At 44.6% G+C, this 13496-nt stretch overlaps 1 protein-coding gene across 2 annotated transcripts in view; it reads left to right on the top strand.

The window, feature by feature from the left end:
• The first annotated feature begins 35 nt into the window (after nt 1–35).
• The window catches only part of SAXO2 (stabilizer of axonemal microtubules 2), a 17643-nt gene continuing 4182 nt past the window's right edge, over nt 36–13496 (top strand). The window contains exons 1-3 of one of the 2 annotated variants that reach the window (XM_059371458.1): nt 36–190; nt 2641–2820; nt 8009–8211. In XM_059371458.1, coding sequence (XP_059227441.1) covers nt 153–190; nt 2641–2820; nt 8009–8211 — 421 coding nt within the window. In that variant the 5' untranslated portion in view covers nt 36–152. Of the gene's footprint in view, nt 191–689; nt 1466–2640; nt 2821–8008; nt 8212–13496 lie in introns of those variants that run through there. The other variant, XR_009398971.1, reaches the window with a different exon arrangement.

Raw genomic sequence — 13496 nt, forward strand, 5'->3', positions numbered from 1 at the left:
ACCTCTGACCCGCGCGCGCCTCTGACGCGCCGGAAGCCGGCGCCGCGTCGGTCTCCCCGGCGCCCGCGGTTGCCCTGACGACCGCGGGAGCGTGGGCCGCGCGGAGCCGGGTGTGCGGGGGGCCGGCGGGGCGGCAGCGGTGCGCCGTGAGCATGAGGAGCCGGTGTCTGTGTCAGATCTGCACCTGCGGGTAAGGCACGGCCAGCGCGGCGGCGGCCGGGGCGCGGGTGGCCGCAGCCTGTCACCTGGGACATGAAGGACGCGGACGCCCGCTCCGCAGCCTCCGCCCGACCCTCGCACGGGCGCGGCCCCGGGGCCGAACGTCCCCTGCTCTGAGACCCCCGGCCGCGGGCCCGCGGGTCGGGCGGAGGCGGCGAGCGCCGCAGCGGCCGGTCCTCCGGCTGCCCGGGGGTGCGGTCGGATCCCGGCGGGACAGCGGACGCTCGGACCTCTCGGGGGAAAGAGGGAGGGGGAGGAGGCCGGGCCGGTGCGTGGGCTTTGAGCCCGCCGGTGCGTCCTTCCGCCCGCCGCGCTCCCCCCAGGCCCGACCGCGGCCGCGGCCGCTCCAGGCTGGGCTCCCTTCGGGATCCGCCCGACCGAGAGGGGCGGGGCTGCGGCCTGAAACCCGGACTGCGCCCGTGGGCCCGCCTGACCACCCCCTCCCGTGTAAACACGGTCTCCTCCCGCAGCCTCCCGGCTGGCCCAGGGACCGGTCACTGCTAAGTCCGCGCCAGGAGCGCGTGGGTGCCGCGGAACCGACGCCCGACCCCGGGACAGCGGGAAGTGAGTGCAGTGGTGTCCGCCCCGTCCGTCCGCCCCGTGTCTGTGAGGTCGGTTAAGCGGATCCATCAAGATGTTCAAAGCACGTAAAAAACTTAACCAGCCGACGCAGCCCCCAGAAAAACTAAAAAGGAGAGATCGTCAGAAAGCTTTTTCTTTTCTAGAGACTGGAAACGTTGGGCCAGGAGACTTTTGCTTTCCTTTATAAGCTTTTCAGTGTTTATTTGTTTTGTTATAAGGTGAACGTATGCCTTTGCTGGAGAATAAAACTAAGAACGACGAGAAACTCCAGAGCCTCGACTTGATCCTTGTAACTCCGTGCACCCCTAGCAGGACCTCCATGCATGACCTAATAAGCACCGTGTCCCTGGGCTTCCCAAGAGGTCAGGTGTGCTGCTAAGTCACTTCAGGACTTTCCCAAAGCCTCAGCTGCCAGCCAGCCATCCCAAATCTCTTGACCTCTCGGTCTTGGAATTTTCCTCAAGAGCCGTGACACCGTGTTTTCACTTTCCTCTGCGCCGCAATTCTTCTGCTTGTCCAGCACCCTCCAAGCAGAGCAGCTAATCTCTCGTGTGTTCTTCCTGAGGGTTCACTGAGCTCCGATATCCTCGCCAGCTCTGATTGCATCGGCACAGCATATGCATATGCATTTTCTTCGAATCCAGCCTCCCCTGGGCTTGTACTATTAGCCCTAGCACACAGCTCAGACATAGGATGTGAGAAGCTGACCTCCTATTTCAGCATTGTGGGATGTTACTTTTCTGTTGTTCGCTTGGGTTTTTCTGTCTTGTTAAGAAGTTTTTCTTTTTCTTTTTCTTTTTCTTTTTTTCTGAGTATGAAATGAATATACATGAGGCATAGTATGAAAATGCAAGGCAAAAAATGTACAATATAGTGAAAATCCCTCATAATCATAGTCCCCACCATAAATGTTCTTTAAGACTTGCTTTACAAGTCCTCTGAAAGGAAACAGAGAAACAGCATACCATCATACTATACTCTACAACCCACTTTTTCACTGTTTACAATTTCCGCATCTTGCAACGGCCACACCTAATGGTCAACCCCATTCTCTGCAACCACTATTGCTGTCAGCTTTTATGATATATTGGTCAGGATTCTGCGTTATGGACAATATAATCTACTGCGGCCTAGCCCAGAAATAAAAGAACTTACTAAGGAGTATGTGTGGCTCACAGAATTGTTGGAAGAACCAAAGAAACAGTTTCCAAAATAAACTTTTCAGGAAAAATTCCCCAAAATCTCACCTCAGAACTGGGCTGCCAAGGGAGCCACGGCCTCGGCCAACAACCAGGAAACTGCAGCCGAGCTGTAGGCCTCAGAACCACCCCTTACCGCCAAGGTCAGGGAGCTGCCGGTCGGTTAGGAAGGCACCATGGAAACCTGAATGCGTCCTGACAACTAGGGCTCCAGCCTCTCTGCCCCACCTCCACAATGCTGCCAGCAGCCGGGCTGGGCTCTCCCCCTCTGCCTACATAGCACTGTGTGAGTCGGAGCAGCAGGTGAACGTCCAACAGGAGAAAGCTAAATTGCATGGAACCTGCCGGCAGGGGGTCTGGGAGCCATGCATGTGAGCTTTTCAGCTTCTTAGTACAAGGAAACCCTCTAAATCTTCGTCAGAGGAAACCAGAGTCTCCACCACAAAGGATATAACATCATTTTTTCTTGTTTTGATAAATACCATTGCAGAATAAAGGTGTTTTGTGTTTGTTTTTTAGGAAAGCTGCTTTTAAATTTAGAGATTCTGTGTGTATTGAAGGTCTCTCTAATTAAGATACAATTATCCTAAAATATTTTGGGAAGTCAGAATAATCTTTCAGTTTATTTATGTTTGCACAGGCGACATCACTGTCCACGTGGAGCCACAAGGATTTATGAAAATTCTGGCATATCTTGCCCCACCACTGAATATTTGGAAAAATACCCTACGTATGGCAATGTTCCTCCACCTCAGAGTCTTAAACCCAAGCAAGAATTCCGAGCAGGCCGTGGTAAAGTGGAAGGAATAACAACTTTTAAGTAAATATTAAATTAACTGCTTTACCTATTTCTCTCCCAACTCTTCTGGTCTTAATAAAGTTTTTTAACTCTTTAAAGTGAAGTATTAAGTTGATCGAAGTTGAACAAATTCAAGAAGCAAGGAACTAGTCGAGTCACAACTCGAGAAAAAAGAAAGACAAAAATTAAGTTAGAATGACAGAAAGTAAGAAGGGAAAAGGGAATTAAAAGTTTTATTGATTTTTTTTTTTAACACTTAAAATCTCTTGTGTTGTTTCTGCTTTACACTGTCATCTCCAACTAGAGAAATACAGGAACCTCCTGTTTTTTCTGTCTCTGCTCAAGTTTTTACATCTCTGATCTGTTTCCTACACTTCAGCCTGCAGAGATGATCTTTTTGAAATGCAGTTCTACTCCGAATCACCTCCTTGCTTAAAATATTTCTACTTGCCCACTGTATTTAATATATACCAAAATCCCTTCATGGTTTGGTCCTTAATTGCTTTTCTAATTTATTTTCACTGTGCTCTTTAATGCTCACATCCCATAGGACATTTTTCTTTTCTTGAAAATATCAGGATTCCCTTACCATGGAGCCTTCCAATATACTATTTTACTTTCTTGTAAATTTCACCCCCCTTAATGTCCATGTAACCTACAGATCTTAACTCAGTTATCACTCTGAAAGCCTCTGACGCACGTGTATCCAGTTCTCAGGCTGGGTAACAGGCCCCTGTGTAAGCCCTCAAAGCATCCTCCTCCTGTTCATCATGGATCCACTCCAGAGGCCCATGCAAGCAGGGACTGTGTCTGTTCTTCTCTTAGCTTTCTACTTCCAGAAACCTAGTACGATGCTGCTAGCACATAGTAGGTACTCAATATTTATTCAGTGGATTATAGACCCAAAAAAATCCTTCTAAGCCTAAACTCCTCATTTGGACTTAGCTCTTTTTTTTTTTTTCAATTGTTTCATATGTTCATCAATGGATTAATTATTTTCCTGATTCTGTTAATGTGCACACCATATTCAAGGTCCAATCTTACATGTTAAGTACAAAAAGATCAATAAATAGAGATTTCTGCTTTCAAGGAATGCATACATCAGATTTCTATAATTGGGGGTTTACAATGCACTATAATAAATTTAATTTGCTGCATTACCTGTTTTCATATCATTTAGATGGAGCTTATTCTACTTGCATGAGCAACTTTTAGTCCGATACTTCTACCTTTCACAGTCCAGGCAGCTCTTGTAGTAACAGGGCCTCACTGATGCCTTGACCTCTGTAGGTGTGCGGCTCGCCCACAGACCTGAAAATCTTCCACAGCGCTCAGACTCGGTGTGCTCTAGAATCATCTGGAAGGGTTAAAATTGCAGATTCCAGAGTTTCACCTAAAACAGTCAATAGATAACGGAGTGTACCCCAGGAATCTGCATTTTTAACCAGCATCGCTGGCCATTCTGTCGCCGTCTCCCAGTGAAAAGGGTCAAGTACTAGTACTGACCGCTGGTGGGACTGCGTCCTGCCGTGGCTCGAGGACTTGTGGCAGTGGCAGTTGGAAAACAAAACTGCAGATAAGTAAACAAGACACACATGAAAGCAAATGAGATGAAGAAACTGAATAACTGAGAAGAGCCAATGGGCGTGGTTGCTCCTTTTTCTTCTCCGAACCATTCATTCTGCCTCCATGCCTTAATGGCTCAATGGAGATTTCACAAATTTTACTATTTTGCATTTAACTAGTTGTAAATATTGAAATTGGGAAAGTATAACGTGCCATATCTTTCTTTAAAAAGGTAATTGCTTTTCAATTCTGGGTTTGTCAGTTGACTTGTTCAGTACCCCTTCATAGTTTAAAAAAAAAAAACCCAAAGGACAAAAAACAACCAACCAAACGAACAACACCAAAAGAAAGAGAAGGGTCTCCCAACTCCCAAAAAGTCCAATTATGCCAATAAAACTAAAATTTCCGCTGCTTAAATCATCATCTCTACACTGAGGAAAACATTGCATCTTTTCTTTGTATTTTGACCGGGGAACTGGTGGTATTTCCCAGAGCCTCACCCCGGGGGTCTAGAGCCCTTCCTTCACTCCCTCCTGTCCGCTGTGCTGGACCAGGCAGCAGGAAGCCGATGTATCTGCACAGAGAATAAAGGGTCATCGGACGCTCTCCTAGACTAGAGGATGAGACTGTGTGAGGAGCAGATGTCTAGAGGCACATTAGTACGTTCAGTGCAGTTCGAGGACCGCCAGAGTTGGTGGGGAGCCTGCCCTGGAAGGATGGCTATGGACGTGTCTTGTGTTTGGGGACACATCCGATGACCACGAGTGTATTTACCCATTACCCTCCTCCACAGAAAGCTGCTTTGGGTGTGGCGGTACACTTCCTCACATTTGCTCTAACCAGGGAAACCAAGACTTCTAAGCTTTCTCTCTGTCTGCTCCCGGATTCTTCCCCTCCCTGATGGCATTTTAGCCTCTGTCCCTCTAGCTGGTATTCGGGAAGAACAAAGAACAACTCAGATGTCTTGAGAATAAGAGGTATGTGATTTCTACTATTTATCTCTTAAATTATAATACTTAGTAAGCGCCTGTTAAGTGTCGGGCACGGTGCTGAGCCCCGGGGATAGAGCGGTCAGGGGATCGGGGTGGCTGTGCTCCCGGGTGCTGCGGTCTAGTGAGGGGGGGCAACACGTCCCTCAAAATAAACACAAAATCGCTCCGGGGAGAAAATCCATGAAGGAGAGGCACGAGGTGACTTGAGAGGCGAAATAAAAGATTTGACTTTATCAGGGAAATGATCTTGATGAAGTCCCAAAAGTTCATTTTCGCTTTTGTTTCCTGTGCCTTTGGAGACATACCTTGAAAGAGGTTGCTGTGGCCGGTGCTGAAGAGGTTACCGCCTGCGTCCTCCTGTCGGATTCTGATGGGTTCATGCGTGGAATCCCGAGGGTGTGAAGCCGTTGGCTGCAGGAGATAGGAAAGGAAATCGCAGAAAGCAAGAGGAAGCCACCAGCCAAGGGGCCACGTGTGGTGTTTTCTGTGTCCTTAGAGCAGTAAGAGGCCACTGAAGGTTTCTTTTCCTGCTCGTTTGTCTGCCTGCCTGCTTGCTTGTGTTTTGAGGGGGTGGAGAACGGGGTTAAGGAAGAGGCCAGGCCGCTCAGGGGAGGAAGGACTTGTCCGATTCGCATGTGAAAGGATCCCTTTGGGCACCAGATGAGGACAGACAGACAGAAGCTGGAGTGGACGCAGGTAAATGAGTTTAGGAATTGTTGATTTGATACAAATGAGCTATTGTGGGAGTTTGGATTGTCGTGGTCATGATGGAGAAAACGGTGAGATCTGCGAGGGATTTAGGAGGGGATTTAGGAGGGGAAGGTGATGGGAGTTGAGGAAGGGGCAGCTACGGGAGGGAGCCGTGGTGTGAGGGACAAGAGCGGGGTCCCTGAGGTGATGCCCTTCGCTAGGATGGGCGCCAGCAAACGGACCAGGTCGGCTGGGGGCATGTGAGGTTCTGCAAGTGCGGGTAGGGAGCTCAGAGAAGGGTCCGAGCGGAGAGAGAAATTGGTGCATCATTTCTGTTTCGGGAAGGATGGAAGTTGTGGGAGTCGAGCTGTCTTGCGGGGGTTGGTGGGGGAGCACTGCAGGAGAAGAGGAATGAGAACAGGCCCAAGTGCTGAGAAGCCTCCGGCGGTTCGTGGCCGAGGAGAGGGGGACGAAGCTGCATCAGAGACTCAGGAGAAACCAGCAGGGAGGCAGGAGGAGAGTGTCTCCTGGAGACAGGGAGTGGGCAGTAATGCCCATCGGGGAAGAGGACGACAGACGTCCAAGGGACTCAGTCACAGAGAAGTCACTGTGGCCCATCAGGCAGCGCTGGGCCCCGGCCGGCCCAGCCAGGTGGATGGGGCTGAGGAAGAGGAGCCAAGTCTAGAAAATCATCTCCTGAGAAGGAGAAGGGAGTCAGCGAGGCTTTTGGTTTTAGGAGCTTGGGGACGTAAATTGAAAATAGTGATTAATACAAGGTGACTTAAACCGATAAAATGAGGGACACGGTCAGTAGAGCTCACCAGAAAAAACATAGTTTTGAAGACGTGTAGTCATAACAGCAGTAGCTGACATGTTGCCCTTACTGTGCACCAAGCTCTCGTACGCATGTGCTCACGTGTGTAAGCGTCCGTAACACAGCCCCGTGAGCTAGATGACACCATTGTCCTCGTTCACAGAAAGAAACGGGGGCCTGGCCAGCTTAACTAAGTTGCCCAAGATCACGCATCCAGTGAACGACAGAGCCAGGATGTGGACCCAAGCCATCTGGTCACTCTGGGTCTGTACTGACCAGACAGCCCCAGTGTCTGCAGGACCATTTCCGCCACAGAATGTTCTAGCATGCCCATGGTGGCTGGACTGCACTATGGCTCTCATCCATGGCAAGGGCTTCTCGCGGGTCCGAAGATTAGTAAGAATCACATCCATGTCATGAATGTGATTTATGACTGAAGGCCAAAGTTTAGACGTTAATAATTTATTTAATTGATTCTTTAATAATAAACAGGAAGATGGCATGATTTCAGTAAGAGGAGAGCATGCCCAAAGAGCTTAGTTTTTTATTACGATGAATAAGGATTTTGACAAAGTAGACCCAGGGGATATATTTAAATTTTTTTCCTTAGACTCATTAAATCTTTCACCTAAGATTTCCTTCCATGTTAGGAAAAATCTAAGTTACTTAAAGATGTTATTTATGTGGGCCCCAGGGTGGCTCAGTGGGTTAAGCCTCTGCCTTCAGCTCAGGTCATGATCCCAGGGTCCTGGGACTGAGTCCCACATCGGGCTCTCTGCTCGGCAGGGAGCCTGCTTCCCCCTCTCTCTGCCTGCCTCTCTGTCTGCTTGTCATCTCTCTCTGTCAAATAAATAAATAAAATCTTTAAAAAATAAAGATGTTATTTATGTAAGATCCAATCAGCTGAAGATCCACATCCTAATGATGTTTGAAAACTGGGATTTTTGACATATTTCTTAAGACGTTAGTCACTAGACAGGACATAAAGGAATTAAATGACTTCTCTTCAGTAGTTTAACAACTATCACCATTTTAATATCTTCTTGGACTTTTCAACTGAAATAAACCTTGAAAATTTCAATACTACTTTGGAATAATTAGAAATAAAAGAACCCGTGAGGCTATGTTTCAAACTTATATATTTCAGATCGGATTATCGTCCTTATGAGATAGTCAAACAGCCTCGCCACGTGCCAGAAGAATACAAACCAAAGCAGGGGGAGATTGATCTTGGCACCACCTACAAACGGGACTTTAATTCTTACGAAGTGCAGCCTGTGGCCATAGTCCGGCCTCTGGAGAGACAACGAGTTAAACAAGGAAAGGTGGACACTGTCCCAACCTATAAAGGTAACTTGCCATTTTGAAAGTGAAAGAGCCCAAAAAACTAAGGCTCACTTCCATCCAATGTCCAATCCTAATTTGGGGTGTTGCCAAACTTAGCTCTCATGGCTTAGGAACACTTTTTTTGTTTTGGTCAACATAGTATAGGGAAAAAAAAGACCTTTTGCCTGATTGAGACCTCAAAGACCTGGATTTCTATCCAAATTTAGCCACATAATTCATTTTCACTACCTAAAAACATACACAGTTGACCCACAAACAATGTGGTTTGATCTGCATATGTATATACTCTTTTCGATAAATATAGTCCAGTTCTGTAAATGTATTTTCTCTTCCTTATGATTTTCATAACCTTTTCTTTTCTCTAGCTTACTTCACTGTAAGAATACAGCATACCATACATTTAACATACAAAATATATGTTGACCGTTATGCTACTGTTGAAGTGTCTAGCCAACAGCAGGCCAGTGGTAGTTTTGGGGAATCAAAGTTCTGCACAGAATTTTGACTATACAGGGGAGCAGGGCCCCTAACCCCTGTGTTGTTCAAAGGATGCCATTGCACAAGCATTATGTCACATCACGCCACATTGATTTGGCACTGTTCCTTTCTCTCCGTTCCAGAACAACTTGGAACTCTACTGAGTGTACTGGAGTCTTTCAGAAGGTCAAATAAATAGCAACCCTCTTAACCATTTAAGTTCTGAGTCAACTGATACAGCAAAAGTGTTAGCAGTCAGAGAGCCAAATACTCCCTTTATAGTGATAAAGACTAGGGTGAAGGATAAAGCAGGTGCTTCCCGATACTGAACTTGGAATAAAAGAGGCTTATCCACCCCGTAACAATGTTGGGCTACCACTTAGCAGACCAGCTTCTCTAAGATTTCCAGCATGGAAGAAGCATGCGAACACCTTCTCCCTGTCAGCAGCTGACTCGGAAGAGCCAGGGGTTGAACAATGTATGGCTAGTTTCTTTCCAAAAATGAACCTGATTTTAAAATACCCTATTGCTCTTGGAGAGTGGGACCTTTTTTGAAAAAAAAGGTATCTTATTAGTACCTATTATTTTTTGTTAATAATGTAATTGCATACTTAAGTGTGCATCCTTTTCATTATGTGATACAGCTGAGTTGTATGTCCTCATATAAAGCCCTTTTATAAAATTGATGTCACCTACAATAAAAGCAGTGGTTTACAGTTTAAATAGACAGCAGCTGAACTCGTATGTATTCTTCAAATATCGCCCTTACCAGTTCAATGGGTAAGTAAACACATGTTTACCAATTAGCTATGATCTAGAAGTAGGGTGGTCGGCAACCTTGTGCTTTCATCTTTCTGGCTGTGGGCACATAAGATGCTACACAAGGAGCAAAGTTTTAAGACAATGTATAGGGTCAACAAGTATATTGTTATAATGCAATTTAGCATAAGACAATTACAGGTCTGTATCTCCTGGTATGCAGAGGAGGTCAGATACTGCTGTAACAACTTGACATAAAATAACAACTTGACATAAAGTTGTTTGGTGAAAACAACTGGTATTTTAACAACCACAGTAGGAATTTCTTTTCTTTTTTGTCCTACAAAATCTATCAAAAAATATCAGTAATATTGTCCTGATGCTGTGACAATTACACATCACACACACATTCTAGCTTCTCATTACCTGGGTTTCCTGTAGATTTCCCATATTTCCACCCCCATAATCCAGCGTTCCTGGGGTCCCTCTGGCTTTCTCGCTTCTGACCTTTCCTAGTGAGGAAATATTTCTAGGTATGGAAGCATGAGATGAGATCGTGAGGGCCAAGGCAGTACTCTTTCTCTGTGATGATCTAGGTTTTGTAGATAACTATTTAAGGACAGGTCGGTAACTGGTGAGAACTCACGATGAGAAGAGCCTCTCACTAACTACCGAGAATCAGAGAACAGAGGAAAGACAGAGGGGGTATGGTAAAGAGAAAGGAAGAGGAAACCCTGTAGGGCTCTGGTGAGAAGGTAGCATCTAGATTGTGGAGACACAGTTCTATGAGACAGGTTAATCTTAGACAGAAACCTATCTGCTCCCAGCAGCCTCAGGCTAGAAAGTCATTTATACTGAAATGTAGATGGTGAGAACAGACCAGCACTGGAGTTGGTAAAGGTTTTAAGGGATACTCTGCTCTGTGCTAGGCACTGTAGGGAATACAGAGATCTGAACTGAACGTGGTTATTGACAGATACTTTATGGTGGAGGAAAAGAAACGATAGTAGCATAAAAAATTAACCCTAGCAGCAATAAATAAATGTCTTATCACTCGGGAGGAGGGTAATTCACTAGAAAGTTAATGGAACAAGTCGTGTTTCAAAAATTTAGACTGAACAAGATTCAGGCCAGCCTGACCAGTAAGTATTGATCTATAGGAGAGGGAGAGACAACACAAAAACTAGGATGAAATGAGCAAAAATGCACAGAGCCAGAAAAATAAAGGGGTTCTTGTGTAAACAGAGGATTTCAGGAACTAAGAGATTGGGGTAAAATTCTATAAATGCAGGTAGAGGTCAGACTGTGAAGCACTGATTACCAGACTGAAGTGCTTAGCATTTTTCTCATAGCTGCTAAAAATGCTTGAGTTCCATTTCCAGGGAGGATATATTAAATAACAGAAAGCCATTATTTCCACTGCAATAGCTAAAAATATGTATAATTTTTTAAAGTGTATGAAATCTCTTTAATGGCATTAGACAGCTGTGGAAGCAAAGAAACTTGCCAAGACGGCAAGCTACGATAGCCAGCTGTTTACTTCTCCAGAACACTGGTCACACCGGGGCCTTGGTGGAAAACTGAGTGTGGCAGAAGCAGAAAGACTCTGCTGGGTAAAGGGAAATGAGTGGAGCACGTGATATGTGGACTGGTATGACACATTGGAACCTATCAGTCCTCCAGGTGTATAGCTGGTCTTCCTTGTAGGATGTTTGCTGAGCGTGTAGGGGGTATGATGGCCTAGGAGACTGGGCCAGACGGATCCCACAGCTGTACTTGGGAGTAAGTGCTTAGAAGAGAAATTCCCACAGAATGAGGGCTCTACCACAAACACACTACAACTTTTGTCCTTTCAACCAGAGGAAGATTATGTCTAACTAAAAGTGCCCCTGAATACCAGCCTAGCTCAACACCTGATTGGATCAGGGTGACCTAAATTGGAAAGACCAAGATTTCTCCTGCTGAAAATAACATTGATTTTAATGTCCATGGTTTACTTATACATGACCCCCAGCATCTGGTAAAATAGGAGACCAATGAAGAGTCAGGAAATATCTGGAGAGATGATGGTCAAAAAATCTCCAAAACTGATGAATGAATCAGGCCACAGATTCAAAAAGCTCAACAAATCCCCAAACAGAAAAATACAAAGAATACCACACTTAGGTGACTTTCATCAAAATTCAAAAACCAAGTGAAGGTGAATTCTCAAAAGCAGTAAGAGAAAAACTATGCATTAATTATGAAAAGAAAAATTAGAAATATACCTAACTTTTCATCTAAAGCCATGGAAGCCCAAAGATAATGCAATGACATATTTAAAGTGTTGAAAGGGTAAAAACAAAACAAATTAAAAACCTAGAACTTTAAACCAACAAATCCCAGAATTTTATGTCTAGTGAAAATATCCTTCAAAAAATAAAATAAAAATGTTTCCAGGAACAAACAAACAAACAAAAACCCCAGAGAATTTGTCATTAACCAACCATACTACAAAAAGTAGTAAAGGAAGTTCTTCAGGTTGAAGGAAGATGATTCCAGAGGGCAGCATGAAATCCAGGAAGTAATGAACACACAGAAGGAGTAACTTTATAGGAACATATAAAAGAATATTGACTTCTTAGAGTCACAAGAATAATTATATGTTTTTACATAAATACAGAAGTAAATATAATAGCACAGAAGGTAGGAGGGTGTAAATGGATTTACACCATTGAAAGTTTCTTACGCTGCTCTAAAAGTGGTAAAAATACCAATTTAAATTCAAGTAGGCCAAAAAGATACCCTAATAAGTCAAAAATGCATTTTTATTCTAAAATAAGTTCTAATTAAAATGCTAACAGAGGAAATGGAATAATAAAAATACCCTTTATCCAAAAGAAGGCAGAAAATAAGGGGTGAGGGAACAAAGAACATTTGAGAAAGAAGCAAATAGCAATACAGTCAACTTAAACTCAACTAGATCATTCATTATGTTAAATGTAAATGCAATAAAAATTTCAATTAGAACTCCAAGATTGATCATTCATTTGGAGTATACCAAGTGTCACTTTGCCTCTTGAAATAGAGATACCTAGTAGGAAGATAGGTATGGGGAGTTGGTGTTCAAAAGGAAGTCTGGAATGGAGATTCAACCTTTGGAAGCCATCAGCTTACAGGTAGTATTAAAACCATGGGGATTGTTGGATGAGATATAGATTGAGAAAGAAATCCCCAGGATGGAGCCCCCTGGATTGGTGCTGTAAGATGTCACAGAGAACAGGTTCCAAATACCAAGGAAGAGAACTACATGTGCAACTCAAGACTTTTGTCTTCAAAGAGGAACCTCGAACAGCTCATTATATAAGAATGGGATGGAGGTCTCACATTCATGGTGAGCAAACACATTCAGACACCTCATGGGCTTAAAGCGGTTCAGATGAGAGCAAACTACTACATCATGACATACTTTAGATTCATCTCCTACTTTCACCTGTTTCCATATTTTCAAATTTGGGTTCACAAGAACAAGGATGGCTTACCCAGCTCATCTCTTCTTGCCAGGCTGTTTTGTCTGTCTCTACTGGCCTGAAGATTGTCTGCTCTTGGTCCACACATCCACTCTCATACGAACATCAGTAAGTTGATGAGGTAGAGGTGGTAACCATTTGCTCCACAACTTGGTCATTGGGGCAGAAATGTCTGTGAGTGAGGGATTTTTCTCTCCAAAGGAGAGAGCAAATCCACATAAATAGCATTTGAGTTTTGGCCTTTCCAATAGACATTACATGGACTTTAGTTTAGACTCTAAAACATCTTGTATAACATCTGTCTTTTATGAATTAACCTTTGGTGTACATCTTTTTTTTTTAATTTTTTTTTAATTTTTTATTTTTTATAAAAATATATTTTTATCCCCAGGGGTACAGGTCTGTGAATCACCAGGTTTACACACTTCACAGCACTCACCATAGCCCATACCCTCCCCAATGTCCATAACCCCACCCCTCTTCTCCCAACCCCCCTCCCCCCAGCAACCCTCAGTTTGTTTTGTGAGATTAAGAGTCACTTAA

The sequence above is a fragment of the Mustela nigripes genome, chromosome 13, assembly GCF_022355385.1.
Source record: "Mustela nigripes isolate SB6536 chromosome 13, MUSNIG.SB6536, whole genome shotgun sequence".
Classification (NCBI taxonomy): Eukaryota; Metazoa; Chordata; class Mammalia; order Carnivora; family Mustelidae; genus Mustela; species Mustela nigripes.